The 21,439-nt window shown below is 47.3% G+C and overlaps 1 protein-coding gene across 1 annotated transcript in view; it reads left to right on the forward strand.

Annotated features, from left to right (window-relative positions):
- Positions 1-21,439, forward strand: part of BTAF1 (B-TFIID TATA-box binding protein associated factor 1) — a 620,170-nt gene that overhangs the window by 576,058 nt on the left and 22,673 nt on the right. The window contains 1 exon segment of the mRNA XM_030204965.1: positions 3,996-4,148. Within this exon segment, the coding sequence (XP_030060825.1) occupies positions 3,996-4,148 (153 nt within the window).

The raw sequence follows: 21,439 nt of genomic DNA on the forward strand, positions 1-21,439 counted from the left end.
CAGACATCCCCGTTTGGCAGGACGTGTATTGTGGGGGGCTCCTGAGAGGGGGGGGGGGGGGAATAGAGCGGTGCCCATTATTGAGTGGTATTATTTTGCTGCCCAACTGCGGATGATTATAGACTGGGAGAGGGGGAAAACAAAGCCAGCTAGTCAGGTGGAGCAGTCGTATAGCCTTCATAGGCCAATGAGTTCCTACTTGTGGACTACTGAAAGAGTGGGAGTGATTTTGGCTGGGATACAAAATCCGTTTGTGAGGCATCTGGTGGAACTGTGGGGAGAAGTGCGAAGGAAATGGGGCCAGACAGGGTATCTACACTTGCGTCTTTGTGATGGGAGCCAAAATTTGGGGCTGGGAGAGAAAATGCCATATTTGTGCGTTGGGAACAATGGGTATATTGAATTTCCGAGCTGTGCTGCAGGGGGATAGGATGAAGAGTTTTGATACGCTGTGCTCCATGTATGGCCTGCCCGGGGGAGATATTTTTTCCTATTTACAGATTCAACACTTTGTGGGAACACTGGGTAGGAGGGGGGGAGAACCCTCAAGGGATGGAAAGTCTGGAAAACCTGTGGCGTTTGTTGAGGAGGGTGCCCCGACCAGTATCAGTGATTTATAAATTTCTTAGGGGATGTGATCCCAGGCCATTTAGTTTTCAGGGGGCTTGGGAAGAAGATCTAAAGTGCCGCTTTTCTGATCAGGAGTGGGAAGTTATTTGAGGGAAGGTTCAAAAAGCCTCGGTGTGTGTTTTGGTGCAGGAAAATGCATACAAGTCCTCACCAGATGGTATTACGGTATTACACACCGGAGAGACTGCAGCGGATGTATCCGTGTACATCGGGCTTATGCTGGAGGTGTAAATCACAACTGGGCTCATTTTTACATATATGATGGACCTGCCCCAGAATGGTTCCCTTTTGGCAGGCTGTTATGAAAGCGTTGGTAACCTTGATTGAGTCATCTTTGGTATGCAGTCCTTTGGTGTGTCTATTGGGTTTACATAACAAGAGGGATTCTTGGGAGGAGAGCAAATGGTTGTGATGGGGGCTGGCAGCAGCCAAGTGCTTCATAGCACAGCATTGGAAGAAAGTAGACCCCCCCCCCCCCCCCAAACATTAGGTGATTGGAAGTGCAAATTGGGTCAGTTCATACAAATGGGAGCGCCTTGCGGCATACCGCAGGGAGGGGTTTCTGCAACATAAATGTGGGTGGGCTCGATTCCATCAGCGATTATGTCGCATTTAGGATGGTGGAGAATTAGAGGATGTAGGTGGGCTTGGACGGAGTGGGTACAGGGAGGGGGAGGGGTGAGGGAGCATGTCCCAAAGAACCAAGGGGCATTCTCATATTGTGAAGGGGCAGGAAGTGGTTGGAGGGCTGGGAGAGGGGATGGTGCATAATATTGGCACACAGTTTACTTGGGGTGTGGAGGTTGTTTGTAGGACTATTGTAAAAACACATACTATAGAGGAGTTTATGTAGCTGATAAGCATGTACAAGATGTCTTAGTCCAGTAATTGTTGGCACCTGCGCGGGCTAGAGTGAGCAAGTTGTGTTCTTTGTGAAAGTTGACTGGTACAAAACTATTATAATAAAAAAAAATTAGTGGAAAAAAAACGGCATGAAGAACTAAATTAATAGTTCCACCAATAGAATGAAAAGTGAATAAATGAGACAGAGTAGGGATGAGAGAACACCTAAAGAATTCCCTGTATTATGCCTGAAGAAGGAAAATTATAAAATTATATGCCAAAGGAATAATAGAGATAATCTTCAATTATTCAGTATGCCACATATAAGCATGAGAAATATATATTTAGGACACCTAAGACAAGAAAGAGGGGATATCAATGAAATACCAGGTAAGAGATGAACTTGCATAATATAAAAATGAGACTATTAATAGAAGAAATTAAGGACGTTAGCTATTATTCAACAAGCAAGAAAACTCTTAAAAAAAAAAAAAAAAGCCTGTTACTAAACATCAGCAATGGAGAAAAACTCAAATTAAAAAAAACTATGAAAAACACAAGCATATTACAAGAGGTTAATACACTTTAGCTATACATAGTAAAGTAACTTAAGTGTAGTCTTAAACCATACTAATTTAGAATGATAAAAGGATGACTCCGTGTATTTTAAATACTATCTGATAAACTACAGAAATTAAGTGACTTTTTATAAGAAAAAGAAAAGAAACAAATTATGTGTCCATTCCTGTAGATTAGAGGTGGTCCAGAAAAAGCTGAAGTTGATCCGGGGAATCATAAAACTTTGTAGAATTATGTATAGTCACTGCCATTCTAGCTGGGTATTGAAGGCCATATCTGGTTCCAAGAGATTTGAGACGGGCCTTCATTTCCAGGAAGGCTTTTCTTTTTCTAGCTGTAGTTTTTGCCAGATCTGATACGATAAGAAATCTTTTGTCATCAAATTTGAGATTATTAGAATTTCTGGCTACAGTTAAGACCTGTAGAGCTTGAGGAAAACGGAGAAATTTCGCTATAATTGGGCGAGGCTGCTGGAATCCTGGCTTGAGGTGTGACGGAGATCTGTGTGCCCTTTCAAATTGTAGAGGCGAATCCAGAGTTAATTGAAGAACACGAGGAAGCCAAGTTGTCAGAAATTGAATCATGTCTGATCCCTCTGCACCTTCTTTCAGCCCAATGATTCTGATATTATTTCTCCAGTTTCTATTAGAAGATCCTCCAGTTCAAGTTCTAGCTTTCGAATACAAAGATCTGTCTTTTCCTGTAACTGCGCCATGTTTAGCGCAGATTCGTCAGCACGTGTCTCCAGCTTCTGAATTCTGTCTTGAAACACCGATAAGCAGTAAGAGCCTGTAATTAAGATTTTAAATCAAACGTAGTCTGAAAATGTTTGGTAGTGAGATCTTTCAGAGCCCGAATTTCTTCCATCAAGAGTTCGGTATCCGAGTTTGGAAGTTTCAACTGAGCATTAAATCAAACGTAGTCTGATAATGTTTGGTAGTGAGATCTTTCAGAGCCCGAATTTCTTCCATCAATAGTTCGGTAGCCGAGTTTGGAAGTTTCGACTGAGCAGCCTTTTCTGGTGTCAGTGGATCACTCAGTTCTTTTTGATCCCGATTGTAAAAGATTCAAGGAAGAGTCTGATTTCGTCGATTTAGAGAGAGAGATTGCGTTTATAAGTTGAATGAAGGCGATTAAGAGAAAAAAACTATTTTAAGTATATTAAAACGATTGTCTAGTAAATAATACAGTGAAGGGAGTCTCTTAGGTGTCTGCTCTCATCAGTGGCTCAACAGCGCCCCCCTGGGAGTTCTATTTTTAATTTCAGAACAGGTAGTTGGGTCGGTCAGAAGGGGAGCGGACCGCTAGACACCAGGGAGTAATGCAGAAAGCTTGGGTTGTGGGACATCCACTTCTCTCAACCAGCTCTTCTACACTGCTAATGGCATAAAAATCTTCTCATGTTGTGTGTGCATCAAAGCCCATTTTTTTCTCTGCATTGCTGCGGAATTGGTCATGTGCATTTGCAATCGTATTAATCCAGTGTGGTCATGTTTACCACATGAGTTAACACCCATGCTCAACCGCTTTTTGAATTGCTCAGCTAACCTGTGGTTTGGCTTGCTGTTGCTTTCTTCATTTGAAACAGAAATAATGTAAGGAATCAAACCCTTTGCAACCTGCAGTATTGGCATTGAGACTTAGTTGGTGCAAGATTGTTGCATGTATGTATATTGTGTATATATATATATATGTGTGTGTGTGTGTGTGTGTATATCTGTATATAGGTTTTATGATTAATTGGAATTGCAGTTAATTGTGATAAAATAAACCATTATTTTTCAATGTTCTGTTTTTATAATTGCTTCAGTGTTCTATCTATATGCATAACTGAACTAACAGTGAAACAGTTTATTATATTAGCCATCCTAGCTTAAAATGGTATGCACAAAGAGGCAAACTTGGTCAGTTCTAATTGCTATAAAATAAACTTTCTGTTAAAGGCATTACAATATTTGCGAAAGTTATGCAACCATCCAGCTTTAGTATTAACAACTCAACATCCAGAGTACAAGAGAATCACTGAACAACTAACAGCTCAGAACTCTTCTCTCCGGGATATCCAGCATGCTCCTAAGCTCTCTGCTTTAAAACAAGTAAGTTTAGTCTAACTTCTTCTGTTCCCCATAAATGTAATGGTTTTCTATACTAGTAGTAGTCCTTTGTAAAATATAATCTCAGAGGGGTTTTAGTTTTTAAGTTTTTGGTAACTAACTTTACTGCGATTTTTTTTAATCTTCTAGTAATTGAGATTTAAATAGTCTCCTCCTGCTCAAGGAGGGGGTACCCTTTATTGATGAGAAAGTAATTGAGGTTCTCTGCCCATTGCTGTCCTGTTCAATTTGATGGTATTTTTTATGATAAAGTTTAGAGATCTGTGCTTAGACTATCTTGAATCACAAGTTTAATCCACATAACTATCTCACATATCACACTGCAAATATGGACCATTCAGTTGGGGATTTGAAATAAAATATTAGGCTCACAGTCTCACTACAGACAGCTGAAAGAATACAAAGCTTACAAATTATATTGCATTTTATTTTGGTCTGGCAGTTTTCTTGTTGCTGCATCTGTGGCCTACTACTCAGTTGGTACCAGCCCCTGTTGAGCTTCATTTGCCATTTCCCAGTTATGTACCTCTCCACCTTGCCCACCTATAGTCCTGTCTCCCTTCAGAATGTACTAAATATGCACCCTGTCTGATCTGTAGGTATTACCGCTGAGCAGTGGTTGAGACTCTTTCTTCCCCCCCCTCCCCCCCACCCCGGGCAGGAACATAAGCATTGCCATACTGGGAAAGACTGAAGGTCCATCAAGCCCAATATCCACAGTGCCCAATTCAGGTCACAAGTACCTGGGAAGATCCTAGAACAGTAAAACAGATTTTATGCTGCGTATCCTAGAAATAAGCAGCGGATTTTCCCAACCCAAGTCCATCTTAATAATGGCTTATGGGCTTTTCTTTTAGGATTGAAATTTTCCAAACCTTTTTTAAAACCTGCTAAGCTAACTGTTTTTACCACATTCTCTGGCAACGAATTCGAGTTTAATTACACATTGAGTGAAGACATATTTTCTCCAGTTTGTTGTAAATTTACTACTTAGTAGCTTCATTGTGTGCCCCTTAGTCCAAATATTTTTGGAAAGCGTAAACAAGTGATTCCTTAACGTCCCTCCGGACCAGCCCAGTGATTGACTGATGGGTTGTGCACGCCTTCCAGCAGGTAGAGACTGAGACTTCTGACTCATCAAAGATAGCCAATAAGAGCCCTTGCCAGATAGTAGAGTCCAGTATTCTCAGTCTCCAGCAGGTGGAAAGTGGTGAGCCCTGTCAGTCTCTCTTCTTGCTTTGTGTGTGTTTAAAATAAAATACAATTAGTGGTCCGTGGGGGCCTTCAGTTACCTTGGGGGTGTTATACCCGGGCAGACGGGTCTCTCCTTCCCCCCCAGTCCTCCCTGCCCGTTGTAAGCTCACCCTGTGGGTCTTCAGGTGGCTCAGACTCTTTGGGGAAGAGATTCTGAGTCTGGGAGAGGCAGCCGTATATAGCTTTAAAAAAAAAAAATGCTTCTATGACTGGGCAATGCAGCTCTGCTGTTCCCTGCTAGATTTTTTTGCCTGACAGCCTTTCTCTCTCTCGGTGCCGGTCGGCATTGAGTTTAAAAAAAAAAAAAAAAAGTGCTTTGCAGGGAGCCGGGTGTACAGGCGTGCCATCGCTGTTCACTGTCATGGCCAAAAAGCTTAAGCGCTGCACTGTTTGTCAGCACCGGGGCATGGACAAAACTGGCCGTTGTAAGTTCTGCACTTGTGTAGAGAGCGCTTCAGTCCCAGGTCCTGCGGCTTCAAGTTTATCTAATTCGGGGGGAGTTGATGCTTCACTTCCCTCTGTTAGTTCAGTGGTTCCTGTTTTGGCGAGAACCGCCACCATTTTGCCTCCCTCAGCTGATCACCTGGTTTCCCGGTCTCCGCTGGTACAATCTCAGGCTGCCAGCGTTTCTAATCTGCCTGCCAGCTCTGTACAAGGCTTTCCTGTTGAGGCAATCAGATCCTCCTTCCTCCCCATCAGTTGTACTGGGGCAGAGTCAACAGCTTTCAGCCAGAAGGCCTAGAAGATTCCGTGAGCCTGATGAGGATTTGGATTCTGACCCAGATTTTACCATGCCCTGTTTAGAAGACCAGGATTTACCCCAAAGGGACTCCATGGAAGATCTTTCTGTTTCTTCATGGACAGATATGGATTCTCTGATCCCTGGTGAGGATTCTTCTTAGGATTTTTCACAAGGAGGATCTTCAAGATTTAATTTCTCAGGTTTCATCTACTTTGCACTTTGAGGTGGAGGAGGAGTCTCCCACTCCACAGCCTCGCAAGGTGGATCTCCTGATGAAGGGAGTTCACAAGCCAGGGAAGAAGTTTCCCATGCATCAGGATATCCGGGACATCATTCAGGCTCAGTGGGATGCTCCAGACTCAGCCTTCAGACCCGCAAAATCTATGGTCTGTCTTTATCCGGTTCCTGAAGCGGATCTTGCTAAAGCTTCCGGTGGTTGATTCTGTGGTCTTGGTAGTACAGGATCGCCGGCTGGAGTCTTTACTCAAGAGTAGTTTTGATGTCTCGGCTCTGGCAGTGCAGGCTGCCATTTGTGGTTCCCTGATGGCTAGAGCGTACTTTCAGTGGTCTGAAAAGGTGCTGGACCGATCTTCGGATGATTTGGCCTCTATTTTTTTTTTATATTTCTCTTTATTAAATTTTTAACAATCATAATAAACTCTTATGAGTGTTTACACAAATAGGTAATACAATAAAAAATGGGAAAAAAAATCAAATCTAAGGATTCCTTTTTATCGTCCACAATACAATTTAAGAAAATGATCCAAGAAAAAGAAATTAAACAGAGGCAAAACTAATTAAAGAGAACATCCTGTCCTAAGTGGTCACTCTAAGCTGTCATACAGTATTACATATGTGACTAAGTTACCACATTAACCTCCTCTCTACTTATCAAGAAATCCTCCAATTGATTGGGTTCGAAAAACTGATAGGATTTAGACTGGTGCAATACTCTGCATACACAGGGAAATCTTAACAGGAAATTAGCACCTATTGCAAGCACCCTACGGTGCAAGGTTAAAAATAGATAGATCCGGGTACACTCGTATCTTTGAACTCAAAAATAAAGAATCTAGATGTCTAAGAGAGAGTCTGAGCACTGCATCTCTATCTAATTCCAGTGCAAAGGTAGTTAACAAAGTTGTTCTTTGAGTTATCACCTCAAGTGACGATTCAAGAAAAATAGTGAGATTCATTGCCTCCTCCTTCTGGGCTTGCAAATTTTCCTTTACATCTTTAGTGTTAGTTTGCAAGTAAAAAGCCCGAGTTATTGGAGGCAATGAATTCTCAGACATACCTAATATCTCAATCAAGTACTTCCTAACCATTTGCAATGGAGTAACAAGCGGTGATTTAGGAAAATTTATGAAACGTAAGTTCAGTCTTTTAGAGTGATTTTCTAAGTACTCCAATCTCCTTGAAGTAAAGTTCTTATCTTTTAGAAAAGCTTGACCCATAAGCTCAACCTTCTCAGTTCTTTCAGTCAGAGCTTTAACTTCAGTGGTGTGGAGATCATTAGTTTGCAATTGTGCCAACGCAGTCTCAGCTAAAGTCTTAATTGTCTCAGTATTTTTTTAACCAAAGTTTGTAGTGTGGCGTGCATGTTGGAAGTTAAGTCCCACAGTGACTCTAAGGTCACTACGGCTGGTTTTTCCGTTTGTCCCGTTAAAAAATCCGGGAGGGGAGCTTTAACAACCTGATCCAGAGTACTCACTGTTTTTGATCTTACTACAGGACTAGAATTAAAGACTGGTTCGCCCAGGTTACTAGCGTCCAGTTTTCCTTCTGTCTCCAGCAAGTTCCCTCTCCATTCACTCCGTTCTTCTCCTGGGAGTAGCGTGGCAGAACTTCATGGAGTACTTCCTCGTCCGGGTTGCGGGGGAGCCGCCCGTTCGACGGGGCTCAGGGAAGCCCCGTCTATACTGTTGGCTAGCGTCAACGCGCTAGCTCCGGCAGCGGGAGTTGACACCATCTCGGGACCCGGCGCGATTCCGTACCGTTCCAGCGTTGCTTGCTGAAGTTGGGGGGTTCCGCCAGGGGTAGAGGGAGCCTCCCTGACTCTGCCTCTCCATTTGCCCACCGCAATCGACCGGCAAAGCGCCTTCCTCAGCGTCTAACGGAGGTAGGTTGGAGCGCATCTGGTGATTGAACTCACAACGTCGCCATCTTGTATCCCCTGATTTGGCCTCTATTGGCACAGAAGTTGCGAAGCTAGAGATGGGCTCAGCCTTCTTAGCAGATACTTTGTACGACTTATTGAGAGTGTCGGCCAAGTCTATGGTGTTAGGAGTGGCTGCTAGGAGGTCTCTGTGGCTGAGAAGGATGGTCAGCAGATGCAGTTTCTAAATCTAAACTCAATAAATTTCCCTTTCGAGGCTCATTTTTGTTTGGTGAGGATTTGGATAAGTTGGTTCGTAGTCTGGGAGAGTCTTAGGTACCTAGATTCCCAGAGGACCGGCTGAAGCCCTCAGGTCACTCTCTATTTTCGGTTTGCGGTCAGAGACGTGATTTTCTGCGGCCTTGGCCGGGTAGGTCGGCTCCAGCTCAGCGCTCTCGTTTCTTTCAAAGGATTCGGTCCTTTCTTGGCAGTCGCAGAGGAGGTAAGGAATCAGGAGCCTCCTTCCAGTCGCCCTCTCGTTCCTCCCAATGAAGTTTTCAGGGCCCAGCCTCTGGTTCCCATGGGAGCGCATTTGGCGCAGTTCTTCCAGAGGTGGGCCCAGATTACCACCGACCTGTGGGTCTTGGAGGTTATTCGAGAAGTGTACGCCTTAGAGTTTGCGCGTCCTTTGGCAGACGCCTTTTGTCGAGCTCGCTTCAAGGTGGAGGTCGTAAGGGGGACTTTTGACATACTTCTCAGCCTCCAGGCTATTTGTCCCGTTCCTGCTGCAGAAGTCAGACAGGGGCGGTATTCAATATATTTTGTTGTTCCCAAGAAAGAGGGTTCTTTCCAGCTGATTCTGGATCTCAAGGCGGTCAATCGAGCCCTCAAGGTTTCCTCTTTTTTTGTATGGAGACTTTCTGGTCGGTTATCGTAGCGGTCAGACCCGGATAGTTTCTGACTGCTCTAGATCTGACAGAGGCCTATCTGCAAATCCCCATACATCCCTTACACCAACGCTTCTTGCGATTTGCCATTCTCGGCCAGCATTTCCAGTTTTGGGCATTGCCATTCAGTTTGGCAACAGCCCTCCAGACCTTTACCAAGATGATGGTCGTGGTGGCAGCAGCTCTCCGCAAAGAGGGAATTCTGGTTTATCCTTATCTGGACGATTGGCTCATTTGGGCCAAGTTGTTTCAGGAGAGTCAGCAGGTCATGGACAGAGTAGTCCAGTTCCTTCAGTCCCTCGGATGGATAGTCAATTTCCAGAAGAGTCGCCTGCACCCCTCTTAGTCTCTGGATTACTTGGGGGTGCGCTTTGACACTCTAAAGGGGCAAGTGTTCTTGACGGAAGCCTGGATTATCAAATTGCAGACCCTGGTCAGTCAATTCCGCCGGTCAGTTTGACCATCAGCGAAGGACTATCTCCAGGTCCTAGGTTCTATGGCAGCCATGATAGAGACGGTTCTCTGGTCCAGGGCCCACATGAGGTCGCTTCAGTCATCCCTTCTCTCCAGGTGGTCTCCACAGAGGGATTCTCTTTGGAAAAAGCTGCTGCTTCCGGCTTGGGAGCGGAACGCTCTACTTTGGTGGCTTCGGATATCCCATATCTCCACGGGAATGCTGCTGGATGCTCCACAGTGGACAGTGGTTATGACAGATGCCAGTCTGAGGGGCTGGGGAGCTCATTATTTGAGCCAATATGCACAGGGTCTCTGGTCACGGGAGGAGGCGACCATTTCCATCAACCTCTTGGAGCTGCGGGCAGTCCGCTTGGCACTCCGCGCCTTTTGCCCTCTTCTGGAAAGCCGGGCAGTGTGCATCATGTACGACAACGCCATGGTGGTGGCTTATGTTAATTGTCAAGGAGTAACAAAACGTCTTCCCTTACAGCAGGAAGCTGCTCAGCTGCTGGACTGGGCAGAGATTCATCTGCTAGCGCTGTCGGCGGCTCACGTGGCAAGAGTGGAAAATGTGCAGGTGGATTTTCTCAGTCGCACTACTCTGGATCCCGGGGAGTGGGCTTTAGGCGAGGACGCGTTCCAGCTACTCATGCGTCGATGGGGTCTTCCTGGATCTTTTCGCCTCAGTGGCCAAAGCGAAGGTTCCGAAGTTCTTCAGTCGCCTGAGGGACCCCAAGTCTCAAGGACTCGATGCTCTCCTTCAGCTGTGGCCGGAGGGTCTTCTCTATGCCTTCCTTCTTTGGCCACTGTTGGATCGAGTGGTTTTGGTAGCCCCGGACTGGCCGCACAGGCCTTAGTACGCCGACCTTCGCAGTCTGCTGGTCGGGCCTCCACTACGATTCCTGGTTTTCCCAGGGTTATTGATGCAGGTTCCTGTTTGTCATCCAGACCCCAGTCAATTTTGTCTTATGGCTTGGCTATTGAGCAGGCGAAGTTGACTAAGTGAGGTTACTCGGCAGGAGTGATTTCCACCATGCTGAAGTCTCAACGATGTTCCACTTCTCTAAATTATATCAGAACATGGAGAGTTTTTGAGGAGTGATGTAAGATCGGCGGTGTTTCTCCGTTTCGGGCTTCTATATAGCAGATTCTGGATTTTTTGCAGTGGGGGCTTGACAAGGGTTTAGCTCTGTTTTCACTTAAGGTCCAGGTTGCAGCTTTATCTTGCTTCAGGGGTCGGATTCAAGGAAAGTCCTTGGCCTCACATCCAGATGTTCTTTGTTTTGTTTTTTTGCAGGGGGTGGGTCTTGTGCGACCTCCCACGCAAAGTATTTTTCCTTTGTGGGATCTCATTTTGGTACTTTCAGCCTTGTCTCGTACTCCCTTTGAGCCTCTTGCATCCTGCACATTGAAGAATCTGACTCTCAAGGTGGATTTTCTGGTGGCGATTGCTTCAGCTAGGAGAGTTTCGGAGTTGCAGGCCCTTTCGTGTCAGTCGCCGTTCTTGGAGTTCACGCAGGATAGGGTGGTGTTACAACCAGTTCCGTCCTTCCTTCCCAAGGTCTTGTCAGGTTTCTGTTTCACAGTCTGTGATCTTGCCAGTCCTGGGGTCTTCCTCAGGTTCGGAAGAGCAGCGTCGCCTCAAATGTTTAGACGTTAGAAGGGCGCTTGAGCTATTTGAGGCTTACAGATGAATTTCGGCAGACAGATCGTTTGTCCTTATCGGGGGAGCCCGGAAAATGTTGGCAGCTTCCAAGCCCACCATTTCTCGTTGGCTCAAGGAGATGATTGCATCTGCTTATCTTTTGGCTGGTAAGCCAGCTACTGTGGGAGTGAAGACTCACTCTACCAGAGGTCAGGCTGCTTCTTGGGCCAAGCGCTGTTTGGTTCCTCCACTTGAGATATGCAGAGCGGTGACTTAGTCCTCCTTGTATTCTTTTTCCAAGCATTACCGGTTAGATGTGCAGAGTCGGCAGGATTCTGCGTTTGGGACACAGGTGCTTACAGCGGGGCTGCTGGGATCCTGCCCATGATTTCACAGCTCTATTACTTCCCATCAGTCAATCACTGGGCTGGTCCGAAGGGACTGTAAGGAAGGAGAAATTAGGCCCTACCTGCTAATTTGCTTTCCTTTAGTCCCTCAGGACCGGCCCAGATCCCTCCCATTTCACAGCGTGTTTCTATAGTTGTATTTAGCCTGTTGATCCTTTGAGGAGAGCTGCGCTGTCGATCTATGCTTCCTTGTTGTTTGAAAAAAAAAACCCCACAGGATTGTTCCTTTGTTATACTTTGGTGCCCGGGGAGAGTGCGGCACCTTCGGCATGTTACACAGACATTTCATTAGCCTGATGTCTCTGACTGCTCAGGTTCCCGAGTGCACAAAATGTATAAGGTTGATTTCTTTTTTTCTGCTTGGCTACTGTAAACTGGACTCTACTGTCTGGCAAGGGCTCTTATTGGCTATCTCTGATGAGTCAGAAGTCTCAGAATCCACCTGCTGGAAGGTGTTCACAACCCATCAGTCAATCACTGGGCCGGTCCAGAAGGACTAAAGGAAAGCAAATTAGCAGGTAAGGCCTAATTTCTCCTTTACCCCCCTACCCAGTCCACTCCACTCAGTACTTTATAGAACTCTATTATATCTCCCCTCAGCTGTCTGTTCTCCAAGCTGAAGAGCCTTATCCCCTTTAGCCTTTCCTCATAGGGAAGTCATCCCATTCCTTTACCATTTTCGTTGCCCTTCTCTGTACCTTTTCTAATTCCACTTTATCTTTTTTGAGATGCGGTGACTAGAATTGCACACAGTATTTGAGGTGCGGTCACATCAGGGAATGATACAAAGGCATTATACATAAGTACATAAGTAATGCCACACTGGGAAAAGACCAAGGGTCCATCTAGCCCAGCATCCTGTCCACGACAGCGGCCAATCCAGGCCAAAGGCACCTGGCAAGCTTCCCAAATTTTTTGTTTTCCATGCCTTTTCTAAGATTTCCTAAAATTCCATTTGCTTTCTGAGCTGCTGCTGCACACTGCTGTCTCACTAGCATTCCCCATCAGCTTAGGAAGTAGATGTTAGGTCTTCTTAATTGCAGCATTGCCAGTGAGCTATCCCAGTAATACATTTTGTAGGGCATTTACCCCCCAAGATAAAGGGGAGTAAATGCCCTACAAATTGGAACCAAAAACAAGGTAGGGCAGGGCCAATGGACTTCACAAAGGGAGTTTAGGCCAGAGATAGTAGAAAGTAAATATTAAATTTATTGTCCATCAAAGTTGTAAAAAGCATACAAACAACAATCATTTTCTTTGAAAATGAGCACCAAAGTAAACCTTGAAATATTGGACATTTTTATCTTTTTTGTTTTGCTTTATAGATTACAAACAACTCAGTAGCGTCAAACTACATATAGAAACAGAAAAAGTGACAGCTGATCAGGGCTATCCAGTCTTCCCATCCATACCATCTACTATCTCCTTGTCCTTGGAAATCCTACATGCTTGTCCCATGCTTTCTTGAATTCAGATGCACTCTGTATCACCTCCACTGGGAGGCCATTACCTTTTGTGTAAAGAGGTATTTCCTTAGAATACTAGTGAGTGTATCCCTTTGTCTCCGAAAGCAAGCAGGGCAATTAGTTTTCACATATGGATGATGTCATCCACGAAGCCCGGCATAGACACTGCCCAGCTTTTGGCGGGCCCAACTGCACATGCGCACATGTCTGTAGTTACAATCAAAGTGGTTTACATATTATATACAAGTACTTATTTTATACCTGGGCAATGAAGGGTTAAGTGTCTTGCCCAGACTCACAAGGAGCTGCAGTGGCAATTGAACCCAATTCCCCAGGTTCTCAGGTGACTTCACTAATACCATTAGGCAGACATCTCTTCAGATAGTGTCATAAGATTTTCCTCATGGTACTTTTTTTTTTGTCTTTTCTTTACATGAGACTATTTGTTCAGTTGTTTTTCCTCTCTCCCCTTAACTTTTAGATTTTTTTTCAGCACTTTTAAGTTTTCTTTGTTTTTCCATATCTTGCAGCCTGCTTAGGCCTGAGCTCCTGGTCAGCACACTTTCTTTTATTTAAGAAAAAAAATCAGGATTGATTTATTTGATTTCGCTTCAGCTATTTTTCTGGGTATGTCCAAAAAATCTCCTAGTAGGTTTAAGAAGCACTCAAGCTGTGGTAGGACCTTGTCTGTGACTGACCCTCATGACTTGGGCCTGACCATAAGTCCTCTCACTGTTCACTTTGTGCTCAAATGTAGAAAAGCACAGGTCCTGTGTGAAAAAACATTTTGGCACACCAAAGTCCAGTACATTGGCATTGAAGGTATCAGTCTCCATGGCTTCAGGAGCTGCACCAGATGCATTGACATCAAGGAAGTATCCCCCTGCCTTGACATCAGGCATTAGTAGCACACTCTCGGGTCAAGTATCATCAGACCCAACACCAAGGACTCTCAAGGATTCTGTATCAGCATTGAGGGACCCTGATTTTGTGCATCAAGCGAAGGCGAGGAAGCACCAACATCAATCCTCATTGGAGCATAGTGCCAGTTACTCCAAGGAACTGGCATTTGCCGGTACCTGAGAAGCGTCAGTACTGTGAGAATTGTTCTCCTTCCATGGAAGCAATGCCAATTCACCAGTCTCCTTGAAGCCGGGACCCTGCCTCCGATTTGGCTCCTACATCCTCACAGAGTGTCACCACACCAGTGCCAGCCCTGACTTTCCTGATGCCTGCCCTCAAGGAGCAACTCTGGGTCATATTACAGGAGGAGCTGGGGTGCATCCTGGCTCGGTGCAATGCTGAGGTATCGAGGGCATTAGTACAGGTGTCAGTGCCTCATTGAGCGTCATAACCAGCACCATCCAATACAGTGCTCCAACTGGGGAGGAAGTGACACCAGAGTCCAGGAGAGGACCCATACTTTGGTGTTTTCATCCAGAGTCTGATCGTTAGTCTCGTGGTCCAAGGCACACACACAGACTCGGACGTCCCATGAGGATTACTTCAGTGAGTCAGAAGTTCCTGGAGGTCTGATATAGAACCAGAGGAGCCCTCGGAGGAGGGATCTCTTCTTCTGATTTCAGACACTTCTCCACCTCAGGAGAGGAGGAAATCTGCCCCAGAGGAGCTCTCCTTTGTCAGCTTTCCAAGAGAGATGGCTGAGGCCATCCCCTTTAATTTGGAAATTGAAGATGAGCCCAGGGCCGAGATGTTCGACATCCTTGATTATGACTCCCCTCCTGTGACAGTTCCCATATACAGCATCCTCAGGCTTGCACAGATTGAAGAATTGGGAGACCCCTCTCACTATACATCCTGTACCAGAAAGCTCTTATATTTGAGAAGCAGCACACCATTCCATGGTGGTCGAATCCACCCTCAATTGAGCCATAAGATCAAGGACCCATGCCTCAGCACCCCTAGGTAGGGATGCTCGGAGTCTTTTGGGAGGAAAGTGTTTCAAGGCTCATTTCCTGCTTCAGGTTCTACCAGCTCTACATGAGTATCTGTTTGAAGAACTTGTTACACAGTGTGATGGAGTTTGCAGATATTCTGCCTCCAGAGAAGGCCACAGATCTGCGTCAGCTAGTGGCCAAGCAGGAAGAGTGTCGAAAGCACATGGCTTGAACAACTTAATGCCTGTGATGTGGCATCCAAACATTCTGCATTAGGTACTGGCATATGCAGACTCTCATGGGTGTTTGTTTCAGACCTAGAACAAGCAGTTTAAGAAAAGCAGGCGGATATCTTTCCAAAGAGACCGCCTTTTTGGGGCAAGGTGTAAGAGGTTGCTGACCTCATTAGGAAAAGAACTGATACATCAAGTCCCTGTCTCTTTGTGCGGACTCCACTTCTTCAAGGTTTTCAGGCAGGCATCAGAAGGGTTTCTACTACTCTCAAAGACATAAGTTCACTCCTTCAACTTGCCCTGCCCAGCAGGTGCAGGCCCCACACTCCCATCCTCAGGACCAATGGGCCTAGAAATTCCAGCCAGTTCCCCAGTCTAAGCAGGGAACGAGCTTTTGACTGGCTCCAGCAGAGCATAGCTGACATAAAAGTACCCATCTCAGATTACCTGCCTGTCGGAGGGAGGCTGAATTTTTTCCAAGAAAGGTGGCCCCTTGTAATCTCAGACTGGTGAGTCTTTCAAATTTGCGTCCCTCAATTTGCATCAACTTCCTCCAAATTGCCCAGAAAGAACGTCAAAACTCAGTTCTCACTATCGAGTTGTGCTCGCAGTGGAACTCTCCTCCCTTCTAAAGGCCCATGTGGTTGAACCAATGCCACCAGAGGAAGAAGGGAAAGGATGCTATTCCAAGTACTTTGTGCCAAAAAGACAGAGGTATTTCATCCCATCTTAGACCTAAGGTCCCTGAACAAATATCTGGTTAAAGAAAAGTTTGGGTTGATTTCCCTAGGCCCCCTTCTTCCCATGATTCAGGCAAATGATTGACTATGCTTTCTGGACTTAAAGAATATTTATACCCGCATCCAGATGCATCCCAGCCACAGTATCTTAGATTCTCCAAGGACAAGCAGGCTGCTTGTTCTCACTGATGGGCCGGCGTCCATGGCGGCCCAGGAATGGCAGTTTTTCAGAGCAAAAACAAACAAAGTTTGCCAGAGCCTTCCGGCGCACGGGGCGCATGCACCGCACATTGCACGGCCATCTTCCCGCCCGGCGCTCAAGAGTCCCCGCTCAGTTTTTCTTTTTCCGCGGTGGAGAGTGGCTGCTTTGTCGGTCTCTCTCCTCAGGCCCAGAGAAAAGAGTCTTCATTTTTGAGAGTTTTTCTCCCTCTTTTGTCTTTCTTTTATCCTGCCTTCAAAACTATAGAAAAAAAATCCTTTATTTCTTAGTTTGGCCCTTTAAGTTTCCTTCATGCGTATGCGCTTTCTCAATTTTGTGCCCTTTTATTTGGCACAATCGCAGATTTTGACTTCGCTGTCGCTATTTTTCCGTCCATGTCATCGAGGACTCCCAGCGGCTTCAAGAAGTGTGCTCGGTCCAACCGGTCAATCTCAGGTACCGATCCCCACACGTGGTGTCTTCAGTGCCTTGGGCCCGACCATCGCCCAGTCGCATGTAAGTTGTGTCTTAGCCTTAAAAGGCGGACACAAGCATCGAGAAAAGCTCTTCGGGACCGTCTTTTCGGAGCTTCGACCGGTTCCTCGCCGTCGACATCAATACCAAGGTCAGCGTCGTTGATATTGGCACCAAAGATAGCATTGACTTCAGGAGCACAGGTAATGGCTGTCCGGAGACCACCACACGCTGTGAGCAGTGAGCCGTCGAGTGGGTCTCCACCTGCCTCAAAGTCTCCTGCTGTACAGGCTCCCCGGGACCGACCAGACCCCGAGGAGGCGTGTGGATTCCACGTCCTCCTCGTTGGTACCGAGGAGTATCGATGACGTACATCAAGCGAAGGCGAAGAAGCATTGTCATCGGTCTCCTTCCAAGCTGTCACATCGGTGGCCTTGACCACCCTCAGAGTTACCTCATTTCTGGGGGCCAGCGGCTGTGCTGGCTTCTCTCTGTGTTTGTGTTAGTCTTGTCTCTGTCCTGGTTTGCTGGCTGCTTCCAGCATGAACCTGATTGCTTCACTAGACCTCACCTGTGTGGGCTATGCCTCTCTAGGGAGCCAGCATCTAAGATGGCTGCCACCGGCTCTATGCCAGATTCCAAGATGGCTCCTGCTTGTCTTTCCTGTGGGCTCACTTCCTATGTGTGTCAAGCCTCTCTTTGGGGTCAAGGTACTTCCTGCTTCTGTCCTGCTGCTGGTGACCTCATCAGTGAGAGCCTTCATAAGGAAGTGCTGTGCTGGCATTCTGGGCCTTTGCATTGATGGTGTTATGCTCTTAGGCCAGGTCAGGTTAGTAAGTGTCTGCTGCACTACTGCTTAGCCTTTCTCTGGGTTCCAGCCCAGCTTCACTCCATGTCTGTTGTCTTCCTGTGGGGGGTTCCTCCCTGCCACTGTGTGTCTGTGGACTGCGGGTCTTTCCTGGCTTACCCTGTGTTTGGGGTGAAGCCTCTGTTCCTGGCTTACCCTGTGTTTGGGGTGAAGCCTCTGTTCCAGCTTACCCTGTGTTTGGGGTGAAGCCTCTGTCCGTGTTTACGCTGTCTGTTGTCTGTTTGCTCTGCTGCCTGCCCAAGACCCTTGGCCTGTTATTCCTGGTTTGCTCTCTTTACCCTAAGTCCTGCCTTGCCTAGCCTGTGTGCCTACCCTGCTTCTATATCCTGAGGGTATATCCTGAATCCTGTATCTGTCTGGCTAGTGTGTTTTCCTGGGTGATTATTCCTGTATCCTGTCTCCACCTAGCTAGAGGGGGGTACCCTGTGGGTATTCCCGGATCCCCGTTCTGCCTAGTGTGTTGCTGCCCTAGTCCTTGCTCCTGCTAGCTTCTGTTCGCCTTGTGTTCCTTGGTCTGTCTTCTGGGTCACACTGTCTGAGTCTAGTTCCGTGTCCTGTCACCCTCGTGTATCCCAGACCCAGGGTGGGTCCTCTGGATTTTCAGTTCCTGCCTTATCCTGCAAGTCCTGCTGGCCGCCTGCACTTCAGAGCTCAACTCCGGAGGAACGGTGGCTAGGTGCAGGTGAAGCTGTTCCTGTCTCATCTGTTCTAGTTGCCTACCTTGTACTACTCCAGTCCAGAGTTCCAGTACTGCTCTTCTGTGTTTCCAGTCCCGAGGTGGTCTTGCCTGCCGCTGCCGCTCCTCGGCAGTGGCCCAAAGGCTCACGAACTCCAGTCCTGCCTCGAAGACCTGACAGAATGCCAAGGCCCTCGAGAACGCAACACAAGCACAGTGCCGGGAGCTCCGGGGCATCGAAGGATTTGGCACCCATGAAGCACCGACGCTGGGAGGACCGCTCACTCTCCATTCAAGAGGTGTCGGTCTTCGGGCAGACCAGTACCTCCACAGAGTCTGACGCCAATTCTTGCACTGACCCCGCAGCCTTGCTCGACAGCGACACTAGATGAGCGTATCCGAGCCATTCTTCCAGGTCTCCTGGAGGAGTTGCTGTGTCAGTCTGCTCCGGTACCGGGGGTGCTTGCGCCCTCTGTACCGTCGATGGAAGCGGCAGCTGGCTCTATGCCTGTGGTGAGGTCTCTGACACCGGTGCCACCTGCGGCATTGGGGTCGGCTGCCACCCAGGTCGACATCGCTGGAGGGAGCTTCATCGCCGCCGGCATGGGAGTCGACTTCTCGACATCGCCATCGAGGACATGGTTCCTCTGTGTCGAGATGGGCCCGGTTTCGGACTGCAGTTAAGGAACTCTTGTCCGATACCAATGAGGATGCCTTGTGAGATGAAGCAGAGGACCCCAGGTATTTCTCTTCTGAGGAGTCTTGTGGTCTTCCTTCTGATCCTACTCCTTCACCAGAAAGAAAGCTTTCTGTGGCTATTCCTTTCCCTGTGGTATTTGAGGATGAGCCCAGGACTGAGATGCTGGAGGACTATCCTTCGCCACCTAAGGAGTCATCCACGGTTCCTTTGCATAATGTGCTCGAGGAGACACCTTTTCGGAACTGGATGAAACCACTAAGTAATCCCTCCATTCCCAAGAAAGCTGAGTCCCAATATCGGATTCACGGAGAACCTGAGCTGATGAAGTCGCAGTTAACTCACGACTCTATAGTTGTGGATTCCGCTCTCAAGAGAGCCAGGAGTTCTAGAGACTTTGCCTCGGCGCCTCCGGGAAGAGAATCTAGAACCCTGGACTCTTTTGGGAAAAAGGTGTATCAGGCCTCTATTCTCGTGGCCAAAATTCAATCCTACCAAGCTGTACACAAGCATTCACTTGAGGAACACGGTGAAGCAACTGGCGGACTTGGTTGATAAGCTCCCTCCGGAGCAGGCCAAGCCTTTTCAGGAGGTGGTCAGGCAGCAGAAGGCGTGTCGTAAATTCCTGTCCAGGGGTGCTTACGATTCTTTTGATGTTGCATCCAGAACCGCTGCCCAAGGTATAGTGATGCGCAGACTTTCATGGCTGCACGCCTCTGACCTGGACAATAGAGTCCAGCAGCGGATTGTGGATGTCCCTTGCCGGGGGGATAATGTTTTTGGTGAGAAAGTCGAGCAAGTGGTTGATCAGATCACGCAGCGGGAAACTGCTATGGACAATCTCTCCCGCCGGGCACCTTCTGCTACTACCTCATCAGGTAGACGATTTTTCCGGCGAAGGAAGAATGCTCCCTATGCTTATAACAAGCGTAGGTACAATCCTCCTTCTCAACAGCCTTCTCAGGCTCATCCCCAGCATGCTCGTTCTCGTCAACAGCGTGCGCCAAGGCAGGCCCCTGTGGCTCCCCAGCAAAAGCAAGGAATGGGCTTTTGACTGGGTCCAGCTGAGCAAAGCCACTATAAAGGTGTCCGTGCCGGATGACTTGCCGGTCGGGGGGGGGGGGGGGGGTTATAATTTTTTTACCAAAGGTGGCCTCTCATAACCTCCGATCCGTGGGTTCTTCAAATAGTCCGGTTAGGATACTCCCTCAATTTGATCTCCAGACCTCCAAATTGCCCACAGGGAGCTCAGTCCTTCAGCTTCCAGCACAGGCAGGTACTTGCAGAGGAACTCTCTGCCCTTCTCAGCGCCAATGCAGTCGAGCCCGTTCCACCAGGGCAAGAAGGGCTGGGATTCTATTCCAGGTAGTTTCTTGTACAAAAGAAAACGGAGGATGCGTCCCATCCTAGACCTAAGGGCCCTGAACAAATTCCTAGTCCGACAAAAGTTCAGGATGGTTTCCCTGGGCACCCTTCTTCCTATGAGTCAGGAAAACGATTGGCTATGCTCTCTGGACTTAAAGGATGCTTATACATACATCCCGATACTTCCAGCTCACAAGAAGTACCTTCGATTCCATCTAGGAGCGCAACACTTCCAGTATTGTGTGCTGTCCTTTGGTCTGGCGTCTGCGCCCAGGGTCTTTACAAAATGCCTGGCAGTAGTTGCAGCATCGCTACGCAGACTGGGAGTGCATGTGCTCCCTTATCTCGATGATTGGCTGGTGAAGAACACCTCAGAGGCAGGAGCTCTACAGTCCATGCAGATGACTATTCAACTGCTGGAGCTACTCAGGTTTGTTATAATTACCCTGTCCCATCTTTTCCCTGTTCAGCAACTGGAATTTATAGGAGCTCTGCTGGACTCACAGACGACTTGTGCCTACCTTCCAGAAGCGAGCAGACAATCTTCTGTCTCTAGTTTCCATGGCTAGAGTGTCTCAGCAGATCACAGCTCAGCAGATGTTGAGACTTCTAGGCCATATGGCCTCCACAGTCCATGTGACACCCTTGGTCCGTCTTCACATGAGATCAGCTCAATGGACCCTAGCTTCCCAGTGGTATCAAGCTGCAGGGGATCTAGAGGATGCAATCCAGCTGTCCACTGATTTTTCACAATTTCCTTCAGTGGTGGACAATTCGATCCAATTTGACCTTGGGACGTCCCTTTCAAATTCGTCAGCCTCACAAAGTGCTGACCACGGATGCATCCCTCCTGGGGTGGGAAGTTCATGTCGATGGGCTTCACACTCAAGGAGTTTGGTCCCTCCAGGAAAAAGGTCTTCAGTTCAACCTCCTGGAGTTGCGAGCAGTCTGGAAAGCTCTAAAGGCTTTCAGGGATCGGCTGTCCAATCAAATTATCCAAATTCAGACAGACAATCAGGTTACCATGTACTACATCAACAAGTAGGGGGGCACCGGATCTCGCCCCCTGTGTCGGGAAGCTGTCCAGATGTGGTTTTGGGCTCGCCAT

Source organism: Microcaecilia unicolor, chromosome 5 (genome assembly GCF_901765095.1).
Source record: "Microcaecilia unicolor chromosome 5, aMicUni1.1, whole genome shotgun sequence".
NCBI lineage: Eukaryota > Metazoa > Chordata > Amphibia > Gymnophiona > Siphonopidae > Microcaecilia > Microcaecilia unicolor.